A 26,410-nucleotide genomic window follows, 5' to 3' on the forward strand; every position below is an offset into this window, starting at 1 on the left:
AGGAGCTTACCCCTGCAATTGGAGTGGCAGGGATAGACGCAAACTCAGATGAACCGGTGACTGTAAAATCCCTATGCCAGGTTTTCTCGGCATTCCAGGCTGAGATAGCCAAAGATCTCAAACTAGCCATTCGAGAGGTCAAAACTTAGCTAGTGGCAATAGGCGACAGAACAGACCACCTAGAGCGGAAAATGGAAGAACTGGTTGCGTCCCACAACGACCTGATATCCTCATACGATCAACAACAACAGGAGATTACCCAGTTTAAATCCAAGCTGGCGGACTTAGAGGACAGGTCCAGACGTAATAACGTGAAAATCCGAGGCATACCCGACTCTGTGGCCAACTCTGAGCTTGAAGATTATGCCGTCTCTCTCTTCCGCAAACTTCTCCCCTCCACAGATCCCAAGGAACTGTTGATAGACCGCATACACCGCCTCCCCAGACCTAAGACGGTCTCCGCCGACCTACCCCGTGATACCCTCCTCAGAGTTCACTTCTTCACGATAAAAGAACAGCTACTGAGAGCGGCACGTGAGCAAAGGAACACTGATGTCTTGGGTGGCCTCCAGCTGTTTCAGGACTTCTCCCCCGCCACCCTGGCTAACAGGAGAGCATTTGCCCCCATCACTTCGGCACTAAGATCCCAGGATATCCGGTACCGCTGGGGGTTCCCAGTCAAACCGATAATATACCATGATGACACCTCGTACACCATATCTTCCGTGGATGCGGGGATCAAGCTCCTACTGGAATGGGACATCTCGATCACAAGACCTCCAGAACCGAGACGCCCGCAGTCCATGCGCCAGGAATGGTCCAACACCTGAAAGACTGTCCCTCTCCACGTTTGTTCATAATTGCTGATCCATGGACCCTACGGCCGTCCCCCCTGCTTCCTCCTCCACCGGGATGAGGACTTAGCGATGAGTATACTCTCTCTATTTGTTTAGCAAAGCAGGGCGTCAGACGCCTAGTCCCATGGCTATAGTTGTAACTTTTTCTATTTTTAGTTAGTTATATGTTATGGTATTTGATAGTACATTAGACAGTTTATCATAATCTTATACTATCTACTTCTGATTACTTAGATGTGTCAAACGGTTTCTTTGTAATATTCTCAGGTTTTATTACAATACAATATGCTGGTTTTCCCCCCATTATATGTTTATGTTTGTTTGTATAACTATGAGTGGCGGCCTTGTTTTCTCTCCCCGCTCAAGACACAGGCCACCCCCCTAACCTCTAGTTACTACTGCACGAGTTTCCCCTTCCCTTTCTCTCCCCTGCAGTAGTCATGCGGGCCCAATTACTGGACCCTTTTGTTTTGCCTTTCCCTTTTTCTTACTCTTCTCCTCGCTCTCTGCCCCCACCCTACTCCACATCTTCCCCCCCACCCCCTCCCCTCCCTGTAATGGATAGCAAAGACTGTTGCCCTAGCCCCCACAAGACCAGATGCCCTCCACTCTTATTGTACCCCCTTAAGCCCCTGAATGCCTAAGTTCCTATCACTCAATGTTAAAGGTCTGAACTCTCCCAATAAGCGCAGGCTTGCCCTTACATATTTTCACAAGCAAAGGGCGGATGTGGTTGCGCTCCAGGAGACACATTTTGCCTCTCCCAACCCCCCCACCTTTAAGAACTCGAACTATCCCGTAGCCTACTATGCTAACGGCCCATCCAAACGAAATGGAGTAGCAATCCTGATTAGCGGCCACACCTCCTTTGTCCATCAATCCCAAATAGCAGACAAGAATGGCAGGTATCTAATCCTGACGGGTCTCCTCGAGGACAAGCTGACGACCATTGTCTGCATATACGCTCCTAACTCCAACCAACTTCCCTTCCTGCGCAAACTACTCTCTCTAGTTAGGAATTCCGCCAAAGGCTCCCTCATACTGTTAGGAGACTTTAATCTGACCCTAGACCCCTTGCTGGACAAATCCCGACGCCCCACCACCGGCCAATCTTCCTCCAATAACATGTCCTTAGCATTCCGCAACCTCTTGCTAGAATTCGATCTCTATGACACCTGGAGAACTTCTTACCCCACCGGGCGTGAATATACGTTTTATTCCCCAGTACACAACACGTACTCTAGGATCGATTTCATCCTACTGTATGCGATAAATGGGCTTTGCAGCACACCACCAAGGTGGACATCCTCCCAATTACTTGGTCTGACCACGCGCCAGTTCTGTGGCAGTGGGATTTCCAACCATCTAAAATCCCCCCCAGACCATGGCGCCTTTTCCCACACTTACTGTCTGACCCCACCGCCAAAACATCTATTCTAGCATCCATCAACTCCTACATGTCTCATAATGCACCACAGGACACCTCTGTGACCACCCACTGGTGCGCTTTTAAAGCGGTCACCAGAGGGGCGGCCATACAAGCGGGAGCAACCCTAAAAAGAAGGGCCATTGCAACACAGAAAGCCTTGGAGACTAAGCTGGGTGCCCTGGAATCACAAAATAAGTCAGCCCCATCGAACCTCCTGAAGAAGGAGCTGGCCAACATACGTGGCCAACTCCAAAAACTCCTCCTGGCGCGTACCCAGTCCGCTCTGAATAGATTAAGACATAAATTCTATCTCTCCAGCAACAGATCCGGCAAAATGTTAGCCCGCAAATTACGTACCCAACAAGCCAGGAATAGAATCAAATGTATAATCTCCCCGTCCAAAGAGAAATTTAGCAACCCCAAAGATATAGCCAACCAATTTGCAGACTATTACTCCAAACTGTACAATCTATCTTCAGACCCTTCCACACCACAGCCCACCAGTGACACCATCTCAAGTTTCCTACACGACCTACAACCCCCTTCCATCACCCCGGAACAATTAGACTCCCTAAATGCCCCCTGGACACAGCAAGAGGTTCAATCGGCCATTAAATCCCTTCCCCGCAACAAGGCCCCTGGACCCGACGGGTTTATTACAGACTTCTATATCACCTTCAGCGACCTTTTATCCCCATACTTGACGAATCTTTTCAATGAACTGTCCTCCACAGGTCATGCTGCCCCAGAGCTCCTAGAGGCCCGTATAGTAACCATCCCGAAACCAGGCAAAAACCCGGCCTTCTGCCAAAATTATCGACCTATCGCACTATTAAATACCGATATTAAGCTATTTGCTAAACTTATGGCGCTCCGTATTAACCAAATTCTGCCCTTGCTGGTGCACCCGGATCAGGCGGGATTCGTCCCGGGGCGTCAGGCCTCGGACAATACCAGAAGAGTGTTTGATCTGGTCGACTCTCTCTCGGCGGAACAGCACCTCCTCCTCCTATCATTGGATGCCGAAAAGGCATTCGACAGACTAAACTGGAAATATATGGAGGAGGTGCTGTTGCGCTTTGGCTTTGGGGATCGGATTCTCACATCAATCCTATCTTTATATGGCTCCCCGTCAGCCCGGGTGTTCACCAACGGCTTTGTTTCGGACCCATTTAAGATCTCAAACGGCACTAGGCAGGGCTGCCCCCTCTCCCCGTTAATTTTTGTTCTTTCCATAGAACCTCTGGCCATTTCCATTCGCAATAACCCAAATTTCCCAGGTCTGCAAAAAGGACCCAGTAACCATAAACTTAGCCTATTCGCAGACGATGTACTCCTTTTTGTGACCAACCCTATTACCTCCCTTCCGTCTCTCCACTCAACTCTAGCTTCATATAGCGCAGCCTCATACTATAAACTTAATACTACTAAAACTGATGCCCTCCCGATAAACATCACTAACTCACTGCAGCAACTGAAATCCATATACAAATACAATTGGCAAACCAAATCAATAAAATATCTTGGCATACACATTACCCCCCTTATGGCAAATGTCTTCGATGCCAACCTATCCCCCCTCCTCACCTCCCTTGCCGCCCTTTCCAAATCCTGGCTCTCTTTTGAAATTTCCTGGTTGGGACGCATGGCAGCTTTTAAAATGTCATTACTTCCTAAACTAATGTACCTGTTTCGTACCATCCCATATATGTTCCCTAAAAAGTCCTTACAACTTGCCACTTCCATCCTGACAAAATATATCTGGGCAGCGAAACCCCCGACTATGGCCCGCTCCAGGATGTCAATCCCAAGAGCCTTCGGGGGACTTGATCTCCCCGATCTGTTTCAATACCAAGCAGCATGCCTACTAGCCCCAATTAAGCATTACACTGACCCTTCTTCCCCCAGGGCATGGGTGACCATCGAACAAACCCGCTCCCCCCTTATCCCATTATCAGATCTCCTCAAGATCCCGCAACATGTTAGACCCAACCTCCCGAACCTGCTTCCATCCACTATAGCTTCCCTTCACACGTGGGACCAACTTATGGCCTCGCTCCCCCCTTCGAACTCTCTTATAGCCACCTTACCTATCACCACAGTAGCGAAATTGATACCCAACCTTCGACTGACGGTCTGGAGAGCCCATGGGATTAAAACCCTAAGCGACATCCTGGAAGCACACTCTGTGACTCCCTTCACCTCCCTTGAACACCAATTCTCTCTCCCCAAATCGGAATATTACCACTATCTGCAACTCGCTCACTGGTGGAAATCTAACTTCCATAACTATTCCCCTCCAGATGCACTCTTCCAAGTGGCCCTCGCGAGGCCCAACATGGTACATTCTAAAGGGGATATATCGTTTTGGTATAAAGTCTTGGTGACCCCTTCTGAACTTTCCAAAACCTCAGCCCATAAGAAGTGGGAGGTGGACCTTGGCGGACCACTGTCGCCCGCCCAGTGGCGTCAAATATTTCTATCTTCCTACACAATGTCCCGCTGCCTAAATCACAATGAGATGCATATCAAACTCGTCAATAGGCTCTACCTAACCCCCGACCGCCTCCATACCTTTTGGCCTTCCTGTTCTAATAAGTGCTGGAGGCAGTGTGGCGGTGTGGGGAACATATACCACATCTTTTGGTCCTGCCCAAAACTCCGGGAGTACTGGAAGGAGGTCTTCAACCTAGCCTCCACAGTCCTCCAGACGCCTATTACTCCCTCCCCCCATATCGCCCTGTTCCACATCTACCCCCAGGATGTTCCGACACAGAAAACTTATGTCCTAGGGCATATCCACATCGCTGCTCGGGCCAATTTGGCACAGCAATGGAAACAACCCTCCCCCCTTCTCTCCTTAAGGTTATCCTGAAGACTAACCATCATTATCTTATGGAAACCAATGCCCTACCCCTCTCCTCCAGACCTCCCCCCCCTCACTCCCGCTGGCTGCCTTGGTTTATATACACCTCGGAGGGTGATGGTGCTGGTCACCTCCCCCCCGATACCACTCCGATTTCGCCACAATTCAATCTGACTGAGCTTCCTGATGCCTCTCCAGTTCAATGTCAGCCCCTCAGCCCTGCTCCCTCTACCTCCTATAACTGAGAGTCCATTAACCCTAGGCCACAGAGCAGCAATGTACAATGTACAATAATAATCAGTGCTTGTTTGAATTTATGCCGTTACCGTGGATCACTCTGCGCAGTGATATGTTATGATCTATGTCTGATTTGTAACCCCCCTTATGTTTGCTATCCACGCCCCTTCCCCCTCCCCCCCCCTCCTTCCCTGGAATGCCCCCTTTTCTTTTTTGTACCCCATATAAATTTTCTGCACCAATAAAAATCTATTGATGGAAAAAAAAAAAAAATGATTACACTGAGGATGTAGGTAATATATAATACATGTACTAAGAAGATAATGGCAGTAAGTAAATTCTCTAATCTCTGAATGTTGGTATTAAAAGAGATGAAAACTGTTCACTAATGTAAGTCTCTTTGAAAACACATAATACAACAAAATACAAAACAACTGTCTTATTTATCACAGATTTTTACCTGGCTGCCCAACTGCATTCAGTCTGACCATGAGATGCCTTTTATGATGGATGTGAAGATGGACATCGGATAAAACCGTGTCTCTTGTAAATGTAATCTCTTCCATTTCTGCCTGCTCTCCCGGGTCTGCATGTTTCTGTTCCCCAGTGTTATGCGATTGCTTAAACAAAGAACAAACAATTAAATACATTAGACAAGTGTGAAGAGTCCCCCCCCCTATATTTACACACACACATACACCTTCTCCCATTTATTTGTAGTTGTGTAGATATATACATTATCAATTTTTCCTTTACTTTTTGTAACTATTCTATCTGTAAAATACTGTAGCTCACATATTTTGCTTCGCTTTATTCATACATCCCAACATGACCCTCTCCAGGAGGAACAGAATGCTCTATTACTTCCCAGCAATGGCATATATTCAATGCCGTGGGCGAGCGGTGACTGCGAGCAGGACTTTTTGCTCGCAGTCACCCCCCCTCCTTCGCAAATTCCCCCTCGCTCCGTTTTTTGAGCGAGGGGGAATTTGCGAATGTGCCTCCAAAAGCTGCGAGAGCCGAGGCTAATTACAGCGAGTTTGCTGCACTAGCCGCGGCTCTCGCAGTTTAGGGGAATCCTCGCCGTTCTGTGACTGCGAGGATTCCCCCGGAACGTTGCATAGTGCGAGCGGCCGGTGCGGGGGTTAAACTGCGAGGATCACTGGTTTTCTGTGATCCTCGCAGTTTAACCCCCTCGCCGGCCGCTCGCACCGGCATTGAATACCTGCCAATGAGTTATCCCCTGAATGGCCCAGTACAGAGAGCAAATGAATGGCCCAGTACAGAGAGCAGGTGGACCCCAGTTCCTGAGGGACCTGCCCCTTTCCTGAGGGCAGTGCCTTTTCTGTGCCAGCTGATAGAAAAGTCCTGCCATATTAATCAATCCCTATTAATCAAAGCCATATACTGCCTCTGCTTAATAGACCTCTGTGTATTTTTCCCATTTACTGCTAATTGTGAATTAAAGGCAGCTCACACCCGGAAAGCACAAAGGGCAGGGCCCTCTCTCACAGACAGAGTAAAGACCACTTTGTTCCTGTCCCACCAAGGTACAGGTTCTTCACACCATGCAGGACATTGTGCTTGTACCCCTGCCACCCACTGCCTCTCCCTCTCTTCCTCTGCTACCCATCACCCTCTGCCTCTCCCTGCCTGTCGCTGTCACTCATTGCCTCCCCTTGCTTTTTGTTGTCAGTCATTCTCTTTATGCCAACCTCTCCCTGCAATACACTATCACCCTCTGCCTTTCCCTGTCACCGAAGTACCCCCCTGCCTCCTGCTGTCAATACTTGCCTCTCCCTGCCCTTCTTACACCCCAGCTTTCCACTGTCAACCTCTGCTTCCCACTGCCTTATACGGTCACGCTTTGCCTCTCACCCACTGCTGTGTGGCATATTGTGAACTAGGGGTGGAATTAAGGAGTGGTGCCCAAATTATATTTTTGCACCTGGGCCAACCACTCAAAAGTTCCACCAAATTTTCATAAATCACAGCACCCTAGAGTAGCAGTATTTTTTTTCACAGCACTGCTAGGGTCAAAGTTTTTTATTGATAAAATTAAATACAAATATTAAGTAAATTGTGCTTATATGACTTCCTAAAGGTGCCCACAGACGCATCAATTATCGAATGCGTTTTGTACTTTTTAAGCACAAATTGCATCTTATGTACAATTATTGGATGGTGTTTATGTGCTTGTGCGATGCGCGTTCCCGGGAGCCCGATATTGTATGTCTAAAAAAGTACGTGCTGCACATACTTTTTAGACTACATTTGAAATTTAACATTACAAACATGGGTTCATCACATCACATCTTATGCATCCAAGTGCACATCTCATAGCAAGCTGGAAGAAAAATTGTATAGAACCATTGTACAGACAAAAACGCATAGCACAGTACAATTGTAGTGTCTGTGGGCACCTTTAGGTCTAATTATGTAGTTGTGTAGAGTTCTGTTTCTGACTGTCCACATGTTTGCACTGATTTTGCCAAACACTTTGATTTGTTTTGGAGCACCAACCTAAGGCACCCCTGAAGAGCATCATATGCATCAGTGTGCCTAGCCATACAGTTTGGAAACCACTGGAATATACACAGGAATAATCCCTTAATAAAAATTTAGAAACTAAAAGCTGGGTACACATTGGACAAGATTTGTAAGCTATATGCACAATAACAATATCTTTAACAATATTTTAATGCATATGGTCTAGTGCAGGGATGGCCATTGACTATCAATGATTCAAAATCATCGATGGTTTATGGCCAATGTCGAATACTTTTGCATTCGATGGGAAGAACCAGATGGTTTCCCTACATCGATGGCATAATAAAAACGCCAATCAGTCAAAGAGAATGGCTAACCATTGATAGCTAAAACTATCGATGGTTGCCATCACATAGTTTCTAACTATCGATGTCTGTATGCAGAATCACCATCGATGGCGACTGCACCGATGGGCATCCCTAGTCTAGTGTGTGCGCACTCTGGCCCGGAGCCAGACCTGAACACTGCAATCAGATAGTCACCACCAATAGAGTGAAAACTCGCCCTGTGAAAGTCTGCAAATGACTTGCCAGCGGCAAATCCATACGCAACTCACTCACCATTGAATGATTTTTTCAGTTTGTGCAAGTATGTGTAACTCTGAACCTACTGCAACTCTGTGACAGAGACAGGCTGATTGAAGCTGGAACTGATCTCACGCACTCTTTTTTTCCCCCTGAAACTTCCCGAAAACGGACGGAACAGAAGATATATCTTGTGAAATCTTTGACCCCATACACACTCTAGCAGGCATGTCCAAACTGTGGCCCTCCAGCTGTTGTGAAACTACACATCCCAGCATGCCTTGCCATAGTTTTAGCATTCCCTAAGAGAAAAACTGTCGCAAGGCTTGATGGGACTTAAAGTTCCACAACAGCTGGAGGGCCAATGTTTGGACATCCATGCACTAAAGCAGGCATGTCCAACGTTGGCCCTCCAGATGTTTTGAAACTACACATCCCAGCATGCTTTGCCATAGTTTTAGCATTCTCTAATAGCAAAACTGTGTCAAAACATGCTGGGATGTGTAGTTTCAAAACATCTGCAGGGCCAACGTTGGACATGCCAGCACTAAAGCATATCTCTCAGAGGGCTATCTGAGCAATATATTTTACTGTATACTTGCGTGTGCACTTAATTTTGTTAATGATGCATGCTCCAACAGATCGTTAACGACCCCTCTCGTCTGCTGAATATGCAGCCAGCATCGGGTAGTATGTATGGGGCTTGTCAATTTTCACAAAATATATATTTTGTCCTGTGCTCCGAGGAGTTCAAGGGAAATCATTATTGATATCATTCATGATAGGAGTGTACACTCCATGTCGTAAACGATGCATGGACTCCCTCTGTATGAGGGAGTCCATAGCTACGATCATGCTGTAGCCTCAGGTCTGAATCAAGCCCAATGATCCTGATTAAGCTACAGTTGCAGTCTTGCTGACACCTGCGATGTCCAATTCTCAACGCCCTCAATCGTCACTCAAACTAACATTGCATGCTTCCGGAATGCAGTTGCAGTTCGAGCTTCACACATGCAAGTTGCGATGGATGTGCATGCCCAGAATTGCACAAATCGTCTTATACTAAATCAGGGCCAGAGTGCTGTAAAATAATTGTGGGGGTGGGGAAATGGTAGAATTACTACGGGGACAGCATGCGGTAGAATTATTGCTGGAGGGACAATGAGTGGAATTATTATTACATTTGTTTTATTACTCTGGCTCCTATGTATTTTATTGCTGTGATTGGATTTGTTTCTTTGCATTAATAATATATATTATGAAATATGTTGATATTTGTTATTATACTGAATATTATATTTGACAATGATGGTGTGTCTTGTCATTTTAAAACTTGGTTTAGTGTTACAAGTTTAATGTAGTGTAAGACCATATAAAAATGCATAAAGGTGTCCATACATGATACAATTGCTAGGTGCGATGAGATGCGCGCTCCGGTCACACATCTCATCGCACAGCTCAAAAAGTATGTGCTGCACATACTTTTTGTATTTGATCTCATCGCAAAACGTATGCGATGAGATGCGATATTGTATACAATAATTGGACAGTGTATGGGCACCTTTACAAAATTTGTACTCTGACTTTCCCAGATTTGAATGATTTTCTTGCTTGAGTACAGGATGTATAATCAAATTGATTGAGGTACTAATGAAAAGTTAGAGAAAAAAAACGAAAATATGCAGCGCTGGAAATTCTAAATTAATAAAAAACCAATTAGCAGTTGGATTGACTTCACAGATTTATATATAAAAAGATCATAACAATTTAATAGGCCACATGGCCACACATGTACATAAAATATTGTTAAAAAAGGGGCATGGGTATGGTAGCAGAATGGGGATGAACTGGAATAACTGTCCGTTCCTATATTGCCTAGATTGGTATTTTTGGGACCGCCTTTGGTAACCAGAGCAATAGATATATTTACCGTCCACTTTGCTCACTGGAGGGGGGAATGGATCCTGATGGAATGGAATTTCCCTTGGTATGTCCAAAGTCCCTTCTGTATCGAGCGTGGAGTGGGGCTTGCCACTTGGTGATGAAATAATTCTGGTATTCAGGTCCTTTTTTAGGCTGGTTCGGGCAGTTGAATTGACAAAAAGAGTAGGTAGAGCCAGTGCTCCTGCTTCTGCTTCCAAAGATGGATGTCCACCTGACGCGTTTCGCTTGAAACAAGCTTTATCAAAGGTATAATTATACCTTTGATAAAGCTTGTTTCAAGCGAAACGCGTCAGTTGGACATCCATCTTTGGAAGCAGAAGCAGGAGCACTGGCTCTACCTACTCTTTTTGTCAATTCAACTGCCCGAACCAGCCTAAAAAAGGACCTGAATACCAGAATTATTTCATCACCAAGTGGCAAGCCCCACTCCACGCTCGATACAGAAGGGACTTTGGACATACCAAGGGAAATTCCATTCCATCAGGATCCATTCCCCCCTCCAGTGAGCAAAGTGGACGGTAAATATATCTATTGCTCTGGTTACCAAAGGCGGTCCCAAAAATACCAATCTAGGCAATATAGGAACAGACAGTTATTCCAGTTCATCCCCATTCTGCTACCATACCCATGCCCCTTTTTTATCAATATTTTATGTACATGTGTGGCCATGTGGCCTATTAAATTGTTATGATCTTTTTATATATAAATCTGTAAAGTCAATCCAACTGCTAATTGGTTTTTTATTAATTTAGAATTTCCAGCGCTGCATATTTTCGTTTTTTTCTCTTGTTTGTATTTTCAGGTTTGACAAACCTGATTTTATTGCAGCTGCTTTTGAGTGAAGCAGGTCACATCTAGCGCCCCTAGGGTATCCCTCCCTTGCCACACAGCAGGAAGAGGGACCCAATTTCTTACTAATGAAAAGTTACCTTTGCTCAAGCATGGATATCCTTAAAACGTAGGTCATTGGGTCGACCACTGAATGTCAACACATGAAAAAAATGGACATGGCTAAGGTCAACACAAACATTAGGTTGATAATGGGAAGGTTGACATGGGTTTTCACCTTTTATTAGCCCGAATGTCGACAGTCACCATGGACACGGTAAAAGTGCACTGCTATGCTCGGTACACTATTATATTCTCCCTCCATGTCCTAGTGGATGGTAGGGTGTGAAATACCGTCTGTCAGCACATGCCGGCTCCAAAAAAGCTGTTGACCTTTTACATAAGGCCTGTTGACCTTTAGTGGTGGTCGACCCAATGCATGTTTGCATGAGGTAGTGGAGTTTGAGAAACTATTTTATAGTGTATTGTAATTGTTAAATATTATGGTAGATATTTATTACTAAACAGCTGGCAGCTATTTATAAAATATAACGTCCTTGTTTTTAATTAGATGTGGTGCTTCTAAACGATAATAGGAGCCCCCAAGTCTGTGTACTTATGTTTATTTGTACTTTCCATGTGCTTTTGTTGTCCTGAGCAGTATACCCCTGTGCACTACTGTATATACACCTTTGCCTGTCGGTCGGGTCAGTAGTGTACACACCTGTGTTGTGCAGAGTGAGTGCAAGCACAGAGCGGGTACTGAAGCAGCGCATAGCACGACATACCCGTGTGTAGGCGCACAGTAACTGTCCCGGCCACTCAGTCATGCAGCAGCCCAAGACCTGCTAGCAGCCATGAGCAGGAGACACGGTACAAGGCTGGCTGGCACTAGCAGCACTCACCCGCAGAGCCACCCCCCGGGAATAGCCGCAGACTCCCGCAGCAGTCGCCCGTCCCTCAACCACCCGGGCGCGTTCCGATGACATCACTGCGACGAGTGTGACTGCAGCCAGCAAGTGTGGGCAGCTGCCAGGCTGTTTCTGCCGAAAGCAAGCACCTTAGCACCGTACATGGACAGGGAGCGGGTTCTTCCTGGGCGCCGTGTCCTCCTTATGCTGCTGCTTTATCTGCTGTTATTTCTAAAGGGGGATCAATACAGCACAGACACGAGAACTTGCTAGGTTATATTTCACTTGTGGTACAGGACACATTGGGTGAGATTTAATAGGATGAGAGATTCAGAAAGTGAGAGATTTGAGAAGAAATCTCCAGGTTTTTTAAAGTGGCAATCATTTACACTGCAAAAGCAGTTTGAATTTGCAGTGTAAATGATTGCCGCTTTAAAAAAACTGGAGATTTCTCACCAAATCTCTCACTTTCTGAAACTCTCATCCTATTAAATCTCACCCATAATGTATATAGAAGAAGTAGTTTATTTTATTTCCAAAAAAGTGAATTTACCGTTGTCTTTGGGAAGGGCCCTGTTTTTCAGCACTGACTGTCACTGAGACTGACCAGTGCAATGCTAGGCACTACAAAGGGTTGAGTTACAGGGGCTACGTAGCCAATTTTATATATCAATAACATATTCGGTACTTGTGTACTAGCACGGCGCCCATCGCATCGCAGACCATAAGGCAGGGTTGCCTGCCCTCCCGTAATGTCCGGGAGGGTCCCGAAAATCGGGTCCCCCTCCCGGCCCCCCGGAAAGGTGGGCAACCCTCCCGGATTCTGGCATACCTCCCAACTGTCACGATTTTAGAGGGACAGTCCCGATTTTCGGGTCCTGTCCCGCTGTCCCACCCGCGGCAGGCATTGTCCCGCTGCGGGGGGGGGTGACAGTTGGGAGACCCCCAATCTAGTAGAATAGACGCTATGCGCACAGCGTCTATTCTCGTATGAAAATGAGGCCTCGGCTAATTAGCATAAGCCGCGCCCTCATTTGCATACGCCCCGCCCCCTTTTCGGGCGCTCGGACAGAAGTTGGGAGGTATGTTCTGGGGGACCCCCGCTCCCCCCCCCCCTGATTGCAGCTTCCCCCACCCCAGTCGCAGTGTTTAATTTACCTTTTCTGACGATCTCCGGAGAGGGGGCGGGCCAAAGTGTCATCATGTCATTTAGCCCCGCCCCCTCCACGGAGATCGTCAAATTGAGGCACTTTACTTCATGGAGGCGGGGCTTAATGATGTCACGTTTAAGTCCCGCCCCCCCCCCCCCCCCCCCCCCGATCGCCTGCTGAAAGTCTCCTCTCCGGGCTTCTCCCGGAGAGGAGCTTTCTGAAGTCGGCAACCCTGCCATAAGGCATGCGATGGTATGCGATGCGATGTTATGTGATGTCATTCGATGTTATACAGTTTTAAATATTGTATACCATCACATTGTATGCCATTCTATCGCATATACAATGGTATGCAATTTAAAATTGTATAAGCACCCTAAAGGGTTTTCCCATGTTAAAAGTGGCCCCTATAAATTAATTAAACGTGTTGGGTGCTTACTATATTAAAAGCACCCCCAACTGCACCCCCACTATCAACGCCAACCCGAAGCGTGGCGATCCCGCGAGGGGCGGCGGTGCGCGTCCTACGACGTTTTCATACCCCCACTATCCACATCGGTGTGGAGTTGATTTCATATAGTGTGGCGAGCGCAGTGAGCCACTGAGCCTGAAGCGTGGCGAGCGGACTACATGTAAAGTAATACGCGGACCCTCGTGGGGCTCGCCACGCTTCGGGCTCGGTGGCTCGCTGCTCTCGCCACACTATATAAAATCAACTCCACACCGATGTGGAAGGTGGGGGTATAAAAGGTTGTAGGACGCGTACCGCTGTGCTCGCCACGCTTCGGGTTGGCGTTCATAGTGGAGGTGCATTTAACATTGTAAGCCCCCATTAGGGTGCTTATACAATTAAACATCGTATAGAGGGCTTATACAATTTAAAATTGCATCGCAGTGCATCGGGTGTATGCCATGCGATTATATGTCGTGCGACCTAATATCGTGGGCACCGTGCTAGTACACATGTACCACATATTCTTTGTATTTTTAATATATATTTTTATAGTAAATGCTCAGAAGTATGACCAGAAAGGCTAGCCTCACCTCACTGCATGTCTTTGGCCAATTGTCACCCCTTCCCTTCCCCAAACTGGTCATCTCATGGCCCAGCTACTGCAACAGTTTCCTCAAGGGCCTTCCACCAAGTTGCTCCCCTTAAGTCTGTCCTAAACCCTGCAGCTAGACTTCTCTTCCTCTCAAGTCGCTCTACTTCTGCCAAGCCTCTCAAGAAAATCTACACTGGCTCCCATTCCTCAATAGAATCATATTCAAATCTACTAACCCTCACATACAAGGCCCTTTTGAACTCCACTGCTCCCTACATCTCCAACCTCATTTCTCTACACGCTCCCTCCCACCTTCTCTAGTCATCCAATGTCCGTCGCCTCTCCTCTAACCAGGTCTCTGCATCCCATGCGTGTATCCAAGAATTTGCCCTCGCTGCCCCTTTCAATGGAATGAGCTCCCTTGCTTTATTAGACTCTCCCAGTCCTTGCAAAGCTTTACACTTTCATTGAAAATCCACCTGTTCATCAAAGCGTACCCTCCTGTATATCCTAGTACTGAGGCCGCTATCCCTACCTACTGCTTTGTGTTAAGGCCATCTCTGAAATGCTCACTTCTTGCCTTCATGCCTACTTACCTGGACCTCATGTACCATCTACACCCGCATCTCTTCTCACTTGTATTCATTAATTTCTATGACTGACATCTTTCCCCTGGTAACATACAGACTGCTCCTCTGATTCCTTACATCTCAGCTATATTTTGTGCTAAGAATTGTGCTGCTAATTGTTACCTGTATTTGCTCTTTAGTTACTGTTATGTTTAGTCCGGTATTGTTTTATCTTATAAATAAACTGTAATAATAATAACAGTAATCTCTTGATATCTGCTGTTGCAATGTGTGTCCATGACAAGTACAAGTCCAGCACATGCACAAAGTACCAGATGTCAGAACCTGAATCAGACCCAGAGACTATTCCTTGTTCTATCTTAAAGCATGAGCAATGACTGAGGCAAGGAAAGACTACTTTATGAGGGCTAGAAAGAAGACAGGCAAAAAAGGTGGACACGAGCACACCTAGCATTCACAATGTAATAACTGTTTGCTCTCCAAATACAAACTAACAAGCTGTCCATCTTACACAAAATTAATAACATCCTTTCCCAACAGCTTGAAGAAAATTAGCTTTTCAGAACAAGAATATCTCTGCAAGACATTTTAGAAAGTTTACACAGACAGAACGGCAGTACAAACTAAAAGGCCTTGAGCCATATTTGCATACCTCCCCAAAAATGTTTTGTGGGACAGTTCTGTTTTTATGAGACTGTCCCACACTTGTACAATCTGCATGAGATCCAGATGAGATCTGGATCTCATGCAGATTGTATGGGTTTTATCCCAAGCGATCCAGATGCGTTCAAGATGCGTGCTCCCATATCTCAGCCAGAAAGTCTTGGCTGCATAGACTATATAGTGCAGATCTGCACTATATAGTCTAAATTGTATGCAGATAGTCTAAATTGTATGCAGATAGTCTAAATTGTAATCGCATCTGGATCTCATGCAGATTGTACAAGTGTGTACACAGCATTAGCCGGCAGTTGGCAGTCCCCCGTTAGTGTGCAGAATAGACGCTGTGTGTGTGTGCACAGCACTATTCATGGCGACAAAAGAGCTGGGGGGCATGGCCAGCAACTTTGAGAGTGCTGGCCATGCCCTCAACAGTAATGAAAAGAGGCCGTGGCTTTACGATAAGGACATCTCACAAAGCCACGCCCCATTTACAGAGGCCATGCCCCTTTATCATGAGCATGCTGCTCCTGCCGCAAAATGGAGCCCTGATCAGCAGTGCTCAATGTTGGGAGGTATGTACTTGCCTACTTTTTAAGTCTCCTCTCCTGGAGGCATTGCTGGCCTGTCACGGTTGATTTGTTGTGGGTCCGACTGAGGCACTTGGATATGGCTTGGTTCAGGAACTGGCACTTTTAACTTTGAGAGTTGGATATAATTCTGGCACATAGAGGTATTGACAATTAGTGAGGTAATTAGCTGGTGCGAGGGCGCATGGTCTAACATCTCCGCTGGTCTTCACCAAGAACCACCAACAGGATTTGTGCACTTTAGCAGCTCCCAAATGCAAAGGTCTCAGATCCCCACCTTGGCCCACTCTCTGTTGAAAAAGGACACTGACTATAACCGAAGCTAGTGAGAACATTTATGTAATACACTGAGTATAGTTTCTATAGTTGAGGACTAAGGAAAGTTGATTTGACCTGGAAGGTAACCAGACTGAGTGGATCGAACGGAATTCAAAGAATAGAAGACTTTGGGCCTTATTTTGGTTCATTCTTTCTGACAAAATCCTTCTTAAGGTGCCCATACACGTACCAATTACCCGGTACTTTTTGTGCTAAAATAGCATCGTTGTGCATATGTTGTGCATGGGATGCGATGCTATTTTAGCACAAAAAGTACCGGGTAATTGGTACGTGTATGGGCACCTTTAGATGGACAAAACCATGTGCACTGCAGGGGGGGCAGATGTAACATGTGCAGAGAGAATTAGATTTGGGTGAGTAATTTTGTTTCTGTGCAGGTAAAATACTGACTGCCTTATTTTTACACTGCAATATAGATCTCACTTTGAAGTAAAACCCCACCCAAATCTAATTCTCTCTGCTCAAGTAACACCTGCCCCACCTGCAGTGCACATGGTTTTGCCCATCTAAGAAGGATTTTGTCAGAAAGAATGAACCAAAATAAGGCCCTTTATTTGGAAATTTACCAAGCTGAGTGGACTGGACTGAAGATAAGAATACTTGATCCAGAATTTACCAGGCTGAGTGGACTGAAGACAAAGAGTAGAAGACTGGATCACTCGGAGTGAAACTTTTGCTTAGTGGTCCTGTGAAAAAATATTGCCATTGTGGTTTGAGTGCTACCCCTGATGCTTCTATGGAAGCAGCAACAATATCTCTTCATGTTAATGCTGCAGTAGTAATCTAACCAGTATCCTAGGATGCAGCATCGGATCACAGCGGCACCCATGGTGGTGCACAATCTGCCTTTCGCAGAGGCCAGGAAATCTCAGTCCAAAGGCAGGGATACCTAGCCTCTTCCCTCCTCCTAAACGGCAATGAAACACCTTCATTTTCACAAATGGAGGCTATTGCCACCTCCTACCCACCTATGAAATAGCATTAGACTGACAGTCTAATGTTGAAATGCTTACTGGCCAATGAGAGACGCTTGGCAGGCAAATTTGGGGAACTAAAACCATGACCGCAAGGGATGATTATGATATAATGGTATAACAGAAAATGGTGCAATGAGTCACACGATTGGGCTATAAACATGGAGGGTTACACCTTTTTCAGAAAAGACAGGGAAAATGGAAGGGGGGCGTTCCTTTATGTAACAGCAATTAAAACCATGGCCCTTATTCTGGTTGGTGCGGTAATATCCGCGTGCGTTCGTGCCGCCGATGTTTTGTGTCTGCGCATGTGCAGAGGCGTCTCTGCGCATGTGCGAGCGGGACGTACGGGCACATTCCGCATGAAATGTGAACACTCCGAACAGGGGGTGGAGAGGGGCGTGAAGGGCTATTTGGGCTCATTACCATATGCATACACCCGCGTTTCATGGGCGTTCCCATACAAACGCTGGGCGTACGTATGGTAATGCAGTCGTGACGCACGTGTAGGGGGCGGACATATGACATCGCCAGATGTCAGCTGCCCGCCCAGATCCCTGCTTTTGCACGGAAAAATGTCCGTGTGGTCTGAGGTTGCGGGAGCTGGTGGAACACTCGGTCCTGCATTCGATGGTCTGCGACCATCGAATGATGGGGGAGGGTCCCTGAGATGGAGGAGGCGTATTCCGTGAAAAATACACGTGCGGTCCGTTCGGCCAGCTTCTTACCGCGTACGGACGGAGTTGGCGATCCGTATGGAAAGCGGGGTTTCGCACGCACGGTCCTGGCCGCATATTCGGATCCAGCCGCACCGATCAGAATAAGGGCCCATGTGGGAAGGAAATGAGCTTGGGGATTTGCCGTGTGGTCAGTGATAACTGAAAATAACAAAAAAAAAACTTTTATTAGGGGTATGTTAATGAATGGTATGAGGCACTACATTTAGACCAAATCAAAAATTTGCAGTTACAGTATAAATTATTGGGGATTTTAACTTTCCAGACATCAACTGGACTGTTGAGACCAGTACGTCAGCTAAAAGCAGTGGTTTCCTAAACTTAATCAAGGATCAGTTTATCACACAATCAGTTGAAGCATCTCGTAACGGGGCATTATTTGATTTAGCAATGTTTTGTGACTGTACATGCGCATAAACACAAATGCATTTATGTACATGTGCAGCCGCATTCTGCGAGCAGCCGCGGCAAATTGATCATTTGCTGGCCGCTTGCACACTGCAGTGTGGGTGGGGGACGTGGTGGCGGTGGCGGGTCCATGAAAATGCTGGGTGTTCCAAGGGAAATTCGCCTATGATGCGGGTACAGGGGGCGGGCAGCTGACGTCAGTGAGGTGTCTTAGATCAGCGAGGGCTGTAGAACTCATTCAATGGTTGGCGACCATCGAATGATTTTGCACCCGCACACAAGATTGCGAAAGGATGTTTATGCTAAGCATCCATTCGCATGTGTGCAGAGAAATTGGCGTGCGTGGGAGGTGGTAGTTCATGCAGGTGCTAGGCAGCGTTTAGAGGACCCACAAAGCTGAGAATTTTGCAGCTTTGCGGGTCAACCACAATATGGGAAACCATAAAAAAAATTGTTAGAAAATATATATATAATAAATATATTAAAAATATTCCAAAAGGCAATAAGGGTAAAATCAATAGTAAAAAGCCACCATGGTTGGACAAAAAAGTAAGGACAGCAATAAATAACAAAAGGGAACAAAGGCCCATTAACCAATATCAACGGAAATAGCTTTACTGGGGATAAGGAAAAAGCTGAACTGTTAATTTTTCTTGGTTTTCTACATTTTTCTCATCAGTGTTTACTAGGGAGGAGTAGACAGTGAAACCCACAAGTATCATATTTGGGACAAGCCAGCTAGAACATAATATTGAATTTACGACAGAGGAGATAAAAAAAGAGGTTCAGCAAAATCAAAACAAACAAATCCCCAGATCCGGATGGGATTCATCCTAGGGTTCTAATGGGAGGAATTAGCAAACCCTATGTATTACACTTTTGAAAACTAATTTTCATCTGGTGAGGTGCCTAAGGAACGGACAATAGCAGAGGTAGTACCAATATTCAAAAAAGGAAAAAGGGAAGACCCAACATCAATAGTGGGTAAATTATTTGAGGGAATTTTAAGGGATGATATCCCAAAACATTTAAAGCTCCATAGTATAATCAGTATTAGCCAACATGGATTTGTAAAAAACTGCTTGTGCCAAACTAATTTATTTAGCTTCTTTTGAGGAAGTCAGCACCAACTAGACAATGGAAATGCTGTAGACGGGGTCTTCTTGGATTTTGCTAAGGCTTTTGATACCGTGCCACATAAGAGGTTGGTAAATAAAATGGAGGATTTGGGACTAGGGGTAAAGACTTGTAGATGGGTAGGAAACTGGTTGAGAAATAGAGAACAGAGAGTGGTTGTAAACTGTGATAAAGGATGATACCAGTTCTAAGTGGAGTGCCACAGGGGTCGGTGCTAGGGCCCCTTTTATTTAACATATTAATGATATTGAGGGGGGGGTATACTCAGCAAAGTTTCCATCTTTGCTGATGACACAAACCTGAGCATAGTAATTAGAACAATCAATCAGGTCTCTATGCTTCAGACCATCCATAATAAACTAGTGAGCAAAAATTTGGAAAATTAGGTTCAATGTGGATAAATGCAAGGTTATGCATCTTGGTAGACATAACCAGTGTGCTAGTTATAACCTAAGCAGGTTGCTTTGGGTATTTCAGAACTGGAAAAAGATCTAGGAGTCCAAATTGATAACAAACTGGGGTGTAGTGCTCAGTGTCATGTAGCATCAAATAAGGCCAACAGGATACTAGCCTATTTAAGAAGGGGTATGGAGACTAGGGACTCAAATGTAATTATGCCACTCTACAAAGCATTGGTTAGACCACATCTAGAATACGTAGTACAATTCTGGGCCCCATACTATAAAAAGGACATGTTAGAACTGGAAAAAGTCCAAAGAAGAGCAACAAAGCTAATAAAGGTGTTGGGATTATTTAGACTAGAAAGGAGACGTTTAAGGGGAGACATACTAAACATGTACAAATATATCAGTAGCCAAGATAAGAAACTGTCAGGCAACCTTTTCACTTTGATGAAGGACTCTAGGACACATGGGCATGAGTTTAGACTAGTGCAGGGGTGTCCAAACTTTTTGCGATGAGGGCCAGATTTGGTGAAGTGTAAATGTGTGGGGTCCGACTATTTAGCACAGTGGTAGCCAACCCTAGCCCTCGAGAGCTACCAACAGTTCACATTTACCAGACAACCTAGCTGCTGCACAGCTGCACTCAATAATCACTGACACATTTTAAAAGATCCACAGATGGAGCTAATTAGCTCACTTGTGATTCTGTTAGGAGACCTGCAAAACATGCACTGTTGGTAGCTCTCGAGGACTAGGGTTGGCTACCCCAGATTTAGCCTGACATTTTTTGAATAATTAATCGCATCAGAATGGTCCCCCAGCCTGCCCCTCCTTCACTGTATGTCCCCCATTCACTGTATGTTCCCCACTCTGCACCCATTCACTCTGTGCCCCAACCTGCCCCCCTTCTCTTAATGTCCATCAGTGCCTCCATTCATTGTATGTCCCCAAGCCTGACCCTCCTTCACTGTATGACTCTCATTCACTGTATGACCCCCATTCACTATGTACCCCACTCTGCCCCCATTCACTGTATGTCCCCCAGCCTGCCCCTGCTCCCCCATGTCTGAATGGCCATCACTGCCTCCATTCACTGTATGTCCCCCAGCCTGACCCTCCTTCACTGTATGTCCCCCACTCTGCCCCCTCCCTTCTCTGTATGTTTCCCAGCCCCTTGTGTGAGCAGAGGAGAGGCAAAGCAGGCACTGCAAGGACAGGAGATGCTTGGGCTCCCGCTGCTGCCCTCCTCCGCTCTGCATGTTATGGGAGCAATCTTCACCCTTGGTGCCCCTTCCCCAAACACTGCTGTCACTGTGATTGTGGAGTAGGGTGATATACGATTGCAGCAGCAGGGGCAGGACGCCAAACACATCTGACTGTGGCGGCTGGCACCTCCTCACTGCAGCAGACAGCAAGGTAAAGGCATGCTTGCCGGGGCCCCACCTTTCGTGTCCTGTGCTGTGCTTCCCACATCTGATGCTCTGCCCGCTTCCAGCTGGAGGCTGCAGGCCGCTTGAAATGACAGCATGGGCCGCATTGGGCCGCATTGGGCCACCGGGCCTGACTTTGGACATGCCTGGACTAGAGGAAAGAAGATTTTGTTTCCTTAGAATAAAAAAAAATGTACGGTCAGGGCAGCCAAATTGTGGAACTCTCTTCGTGGATAGGTGGTGTCAACAGACACAATAAATAAGTTTAAAATAAAGTTGGACAAACATCTTTTGGGTAAAAACATCCAGGGTTACAAATAACAAACATAATCTGTATTTAAATAATCAGAATACACAAGGCATAATAAGAGATGCAGCAAATGGATCATACACACTAAGGTTGAACTTGATGGACGCACATCTTTATTCATCCTTAACTTCTATGTAACAATGGGGCAGAAATGCACTTAGCGCCTTATTCTGGTTATTGTGGTCCATTCCGAATTATTTCAGAAATGACCGAACGACACGCCGCGCGGACATTCTAAGAACACACGCCCACAGGTCGTCCCCATCCCTTCGGACGGACTCACTAAGAAGAGGGAGTGTCTTCGGACTACATCCAAACGTGCGTGTGCGGTGGGGACACAAAGATTCTGTACGGTCTTACAGCATCCGAACGGACAGGAAGCTGGCCGTACGCACCGAGTTGGTGAATTTCCACAAACCTCACTACTCTATTCGGAACTCATGCTTCTGCAACATGACACACTTATGCAATTAGCCAACCTCATAACAAATTGTTTATTTTTAAATGTAATCAGTTTCCGATGAATGTAATAGTGAAATGTACATTTATCTTTGGTTAATAAAATTATGTCCATTGCTTGCAGTGTAAATGTGGGTCATATAGCAACAATGCAGTCGTGTTTGCAGCATATATTTTTGTATTTTGTAATGGGCCATTTAGCCAGCAATGCTTCCAAGTGAACCTGTGAAAAGAGTGTAATTAATCACTAATGAGTAGAGGAGTGGATTGTATTGTGGTTAGCTGAGAGTGCTTCAGGTGCAGGCGTACTAATTGGGCGAACCGAATGCCTAGCGCATGAACAAGTGCTCTCCGCAAACTGAAACTTGCTTATGGACACTGCATATTTCATGCGTGTTGGTGCGCTTGCAGTCGGTGTCTTGTCCGAATGCACGCCTACCACAGTTCGTGCACTCCCACGTGTATGCCCAGATTTACGCCCATTTTTGCCCACTTTGAAACAGCGCCCTTGTGTACGCCCACATGACGCCCATATTTCCCGAGCCACTTCGGTGCACATTTCTGGACGGTATTGGCGAGAACGAGTGCGGAGACACTACGTTGCACATGCGCATTGCGTTGCCTACGCATGCACAGGAGGCTAAAAAGCGCCCTCCGAAAGAATTCGGAACGGACCGCACCAAGCAGAATAAGGCCCTTAATGCTGGTTAATGGGGGGATTACATGTTCCCCAATGTATTACTAGCACACCTAACATACGCTAGTGATAGCCTGCCGAGTTACGCTTGGCGGGGCTGTCCAAGTAATCCCTCCAGTAATGCTGTCCAAGTAATCCCCCCCAGTAATTAGCATTCGCCACCTCAGGGCTAGCGTTGTCCTATCCCCCACTGCGGGGACAACGCTAGCCCTGCTTCTGGCTCGGGCTGCGCTGGAGATCTCGCGGTTTTAGTGAGATCTCACGCATGCACAGGACGCCGGGGGAGCCTATAAGGAGAGCCGTTAACGCTGGGCATAGCGGCTCTCCTTATCGACTTGCTGGGGGTTAATACATTAGCCAATAACGGGTGCCCGCTTCTCCTCATTATGCAGGAGAAGCGGGACCCATTATTTGAGAAATGCTAATGGGGGATTAGTACATCTGCCCCTATGCATGCTATGTTGCAGATTGGGCCCTACAGATAATCGGTACTTTGCATATCTCAGCACAAATCCTTTAGGTTCTGAATAACCAACAAATTTCCTCTGTTAGCTAAATACATCATTTTCACATGCTGACCACTCCTATCCACTGTTTTTCCCCAGATTTAGTTTACAAAATCTGGACACTTTCGCCCTTATTCGAATCTGATCGCAGTACAAATATGTTCTCAAAATGGGCAAAACCATGTGTACTGTAGGTGGGGCAGATGTAACATGCGCAGAGAGAGTTCGATTTGTGTGAGTTATTTTGTTTCTGTGCAGGGTAAATACTGGCTGCATTATTTTTACACTGCATTTTAGATTTCAGTTTCAACACACCCCACCCAACTTTAACTCTCTATACACATGTAACATCTGCCCCACCTGCAGTGCACATGGTTTTGTCCATTTTGTGAACAAATTTTTACTGCGATCAGATCTAAATAAGGGCCATTAACCAAAATACCAGTGTGTACAATCCTTGACAAACCAGCAAAAAAGATTCCCTGAGTATGAATTTTTATTTTAATGCAATTGTCATTGCAAACATAAATGTGTAAATTTTTTGGCAGTGTTTGAATTATAAGTGTAAATGTCTCCAGGGCCATGTGGATAGTTTTGCTGTGAAGCCATAGTTTTAGAATTTATCACATACAATTTGGTGTGTGGTTGCATGTCAGCAGATGCTGGTCAAAATACATTTGTGTATCTCATGGAAGTGACTGGATATCATGTAAACTAATAACTGGAATTGCTGTAAATTAGATAAACTCGGAATAATATATAAAGACTGCCCAACTGCACTATGATCTCAGATGAATCTGTACCAGCTCTGTCCTTTCCACACCACCATCATTTTCTCTTATAGAAGTTGCTATATCCTTATATTAACCCTAAAGCAGGACATAACTCAAAGGGGGAAATTTACTAAAGGAAATTTGTAAAAAAATAGGTGTATTTGTATCCAGAAATACACTTATTTTTGACATTTACTATCCCGAAAATACGGCAATTCGTATTCGTATTGATAGCACATCAATACGAATACGAATTGCCGTATTTTCGGGATAGTATATGTCAAAAATAAGTGTATTTCTGGATACAAATACACCTATTTTTTTACAAATTTCCTTTAGTAAATTCCCCCCAAAGTGTCAATGTGCCGCATTAAAATGATCAGCCTGGGGGAGGAGGAGGCCGTCTGCGCAGAGGAGAGCTAATTTAGCTAGTCACAGCCGTTGTGGCTCAATATATCCATGAAAATACTAACAGACATTTACAGTGTATGTTGGAACTTTTAGAACTATAAGAACTAGCATGGATACTATGGTACTTGAACAGTAGTAGTAGTATATGCCTTTTATTGGCCAAATTCATGCCAATGTTTTTGCATCTGTTATATATGTGTGTGCATGCATGTGTATGTTGGCGGTGGTGTGTGTGTGTGTGTGTGTGTGTGTGGGGGGGGGGGGTAGTCATGACCTGTCTGAAGAAATCGACGCCTCCTGCCAGCATCTGTGATGAGATCCATTGGTTGAAAATTTGGCAGCATCTCCAGTATGAACCCCAGAACTGCTTTGCATGGACAAGGAAATCCATGCGTGAAGATGCAGATCCTGGCTTATCCTCTTCCTGTAAATGAAGGCAACATGTTTTTAGGAATGCTGTCCCACTCCTCACAATGTTCAAATGTTGGCAGCCTGACACAAAGGCTACAGCTTGAGGTCACTGGAGGATGCAGGACCCATTCAGCACGTGCAAAACAGGCACTAAGCTTGTGCATCAACCCCACCCTCAGAGATGTATATCAACCATCGGGTGAGATGATATGTTGCTTTGGGCAATCAATCCGATTCTACCTATTATCTTCTAGAAGATGCTAAATAAATAAGAAATAGATTCTGATTTGTTGCTATGGTCAACATCCCATTTTCAATAGAATTCCCATCTTTGTAATACCCCTTTTACACCGCCGCAAAAACCCGGGTCAGCGGCGTGTCAGACCCAGGTCAGCAGTGGTGTAAATGGGTCACGCTGTGTCCCTTTACACGGGAATTCTACCCAGGTCCTGACATGGCTAGGACCTGGGTAGAGGGCAGTATAAATGGGTACGCGGGTCATCCGACCTGGCTTCCGTTTACATCAATGGAAGAATCCCAACCAGCGCACCGCTGTGTCCGCAGGTTGGACGGGGGGCACACACAGCCTCCACTGCTGTCTGTTGTACTCTGTACAGCAGCAGAGGAGGTGAATGGATGCCTGTTTGCGGCATCCATTCACCTCCCGGACGTGGGCTAGGGGGGTCCACGAGGGCTGGGCTTGCCTCCAGCAGCTTACTTTGGTGCTGGGCTTGCCACCAGCATGACGATCTGGGGCTTGGTGCAGCTCTCATTTCCAAGCGCCATGGGAACCACTTCTGATGGGGGGCGCGTGCAGGAGGGGCAGTCACCGCTGGTGTAAAAGGGACCAAACGCCGGGTCGCACCCGGGTTGAAGCTGGGTCCAAAAACTCGGGTGCGACCCAGGGATTTGGTGTAAAAGGGGTATAAATCACTCTCTCTCTCTCTCATAACCTTCTTAGTTGATTGGTTTGTACACCAGAGATTCCCATCTTTGCAGCTTTGTCATTTTGTCATTTTGTCATTCAGACATCCACCATCACTGCTCTCCTGCTCATTTTTTTGTGTGCTCAGCAGAATAATACAATAGCACTTTCACAAACATTAATGTGCTGTAGTACAGATACAAATTTCAGGATGCAGTCACGGCCAAAAATATCGACAGAGCAATCCCAGCGGTCACAAACCTGATAGATGCCAATGGTAAGTACTAGGGTTAGGCACTAGGGAGA

General features: G+C 45.9%; 1 protein-coding gene across 6 annotated transcripts in view; it reads right to left on the minus strand.

The window, feature by feature from the left end:
* Positions 1-12,339, minus strand: part of METTL22 (methyltransferase 22, Kin17 lysine) — a 209,018-nt gene extending 196,679 nt beyond the window's left edge. For 3 of the 6 annotated variants that reach the window (XR_014450768.1, XR_014450769.1, XM_083153382.1), the window contains exons 1-2: positions 12,141-12,336; positions 5,850-6,009 (exon numbers count right to left, since the gene is read on the minus strand). Coding sequence is in view for 4 of the 6 variants with exons in the window: in XM_083153382.1 (XP_083009508.1) it covers positions 5,850-6,009; positions 12,141-12,224 (244 nt within the window). In the remaining 2 variants the exon portion in view is untranslated. Of the gene's footprint in view, positions 1-5,849; positions 6,010-12,023 lie in introns of all 6 variants that reach the window. The other 3 variants (XM_083153385.1, XM_083153384.1, XM_083153383.1) reach the window with 3 other exon arrangements.
* Between the last annotated feature and the right edge of the window lie 14,071 nt (positions 12,340-26,410).

This window comes from Crinia signifera, chromosome 7 (genome assembly GCF_055691185.1).
Source record: "Crinia signifera chromosome 7, ASM5569118v1, whole genome shotgun sequence".
Classification (NCBI taxonomy): Eukaryota; Metazoa; Chordata; class Amphibia; order Anura; family Myobatrachidae; genus Crinia; species Crinia signifera.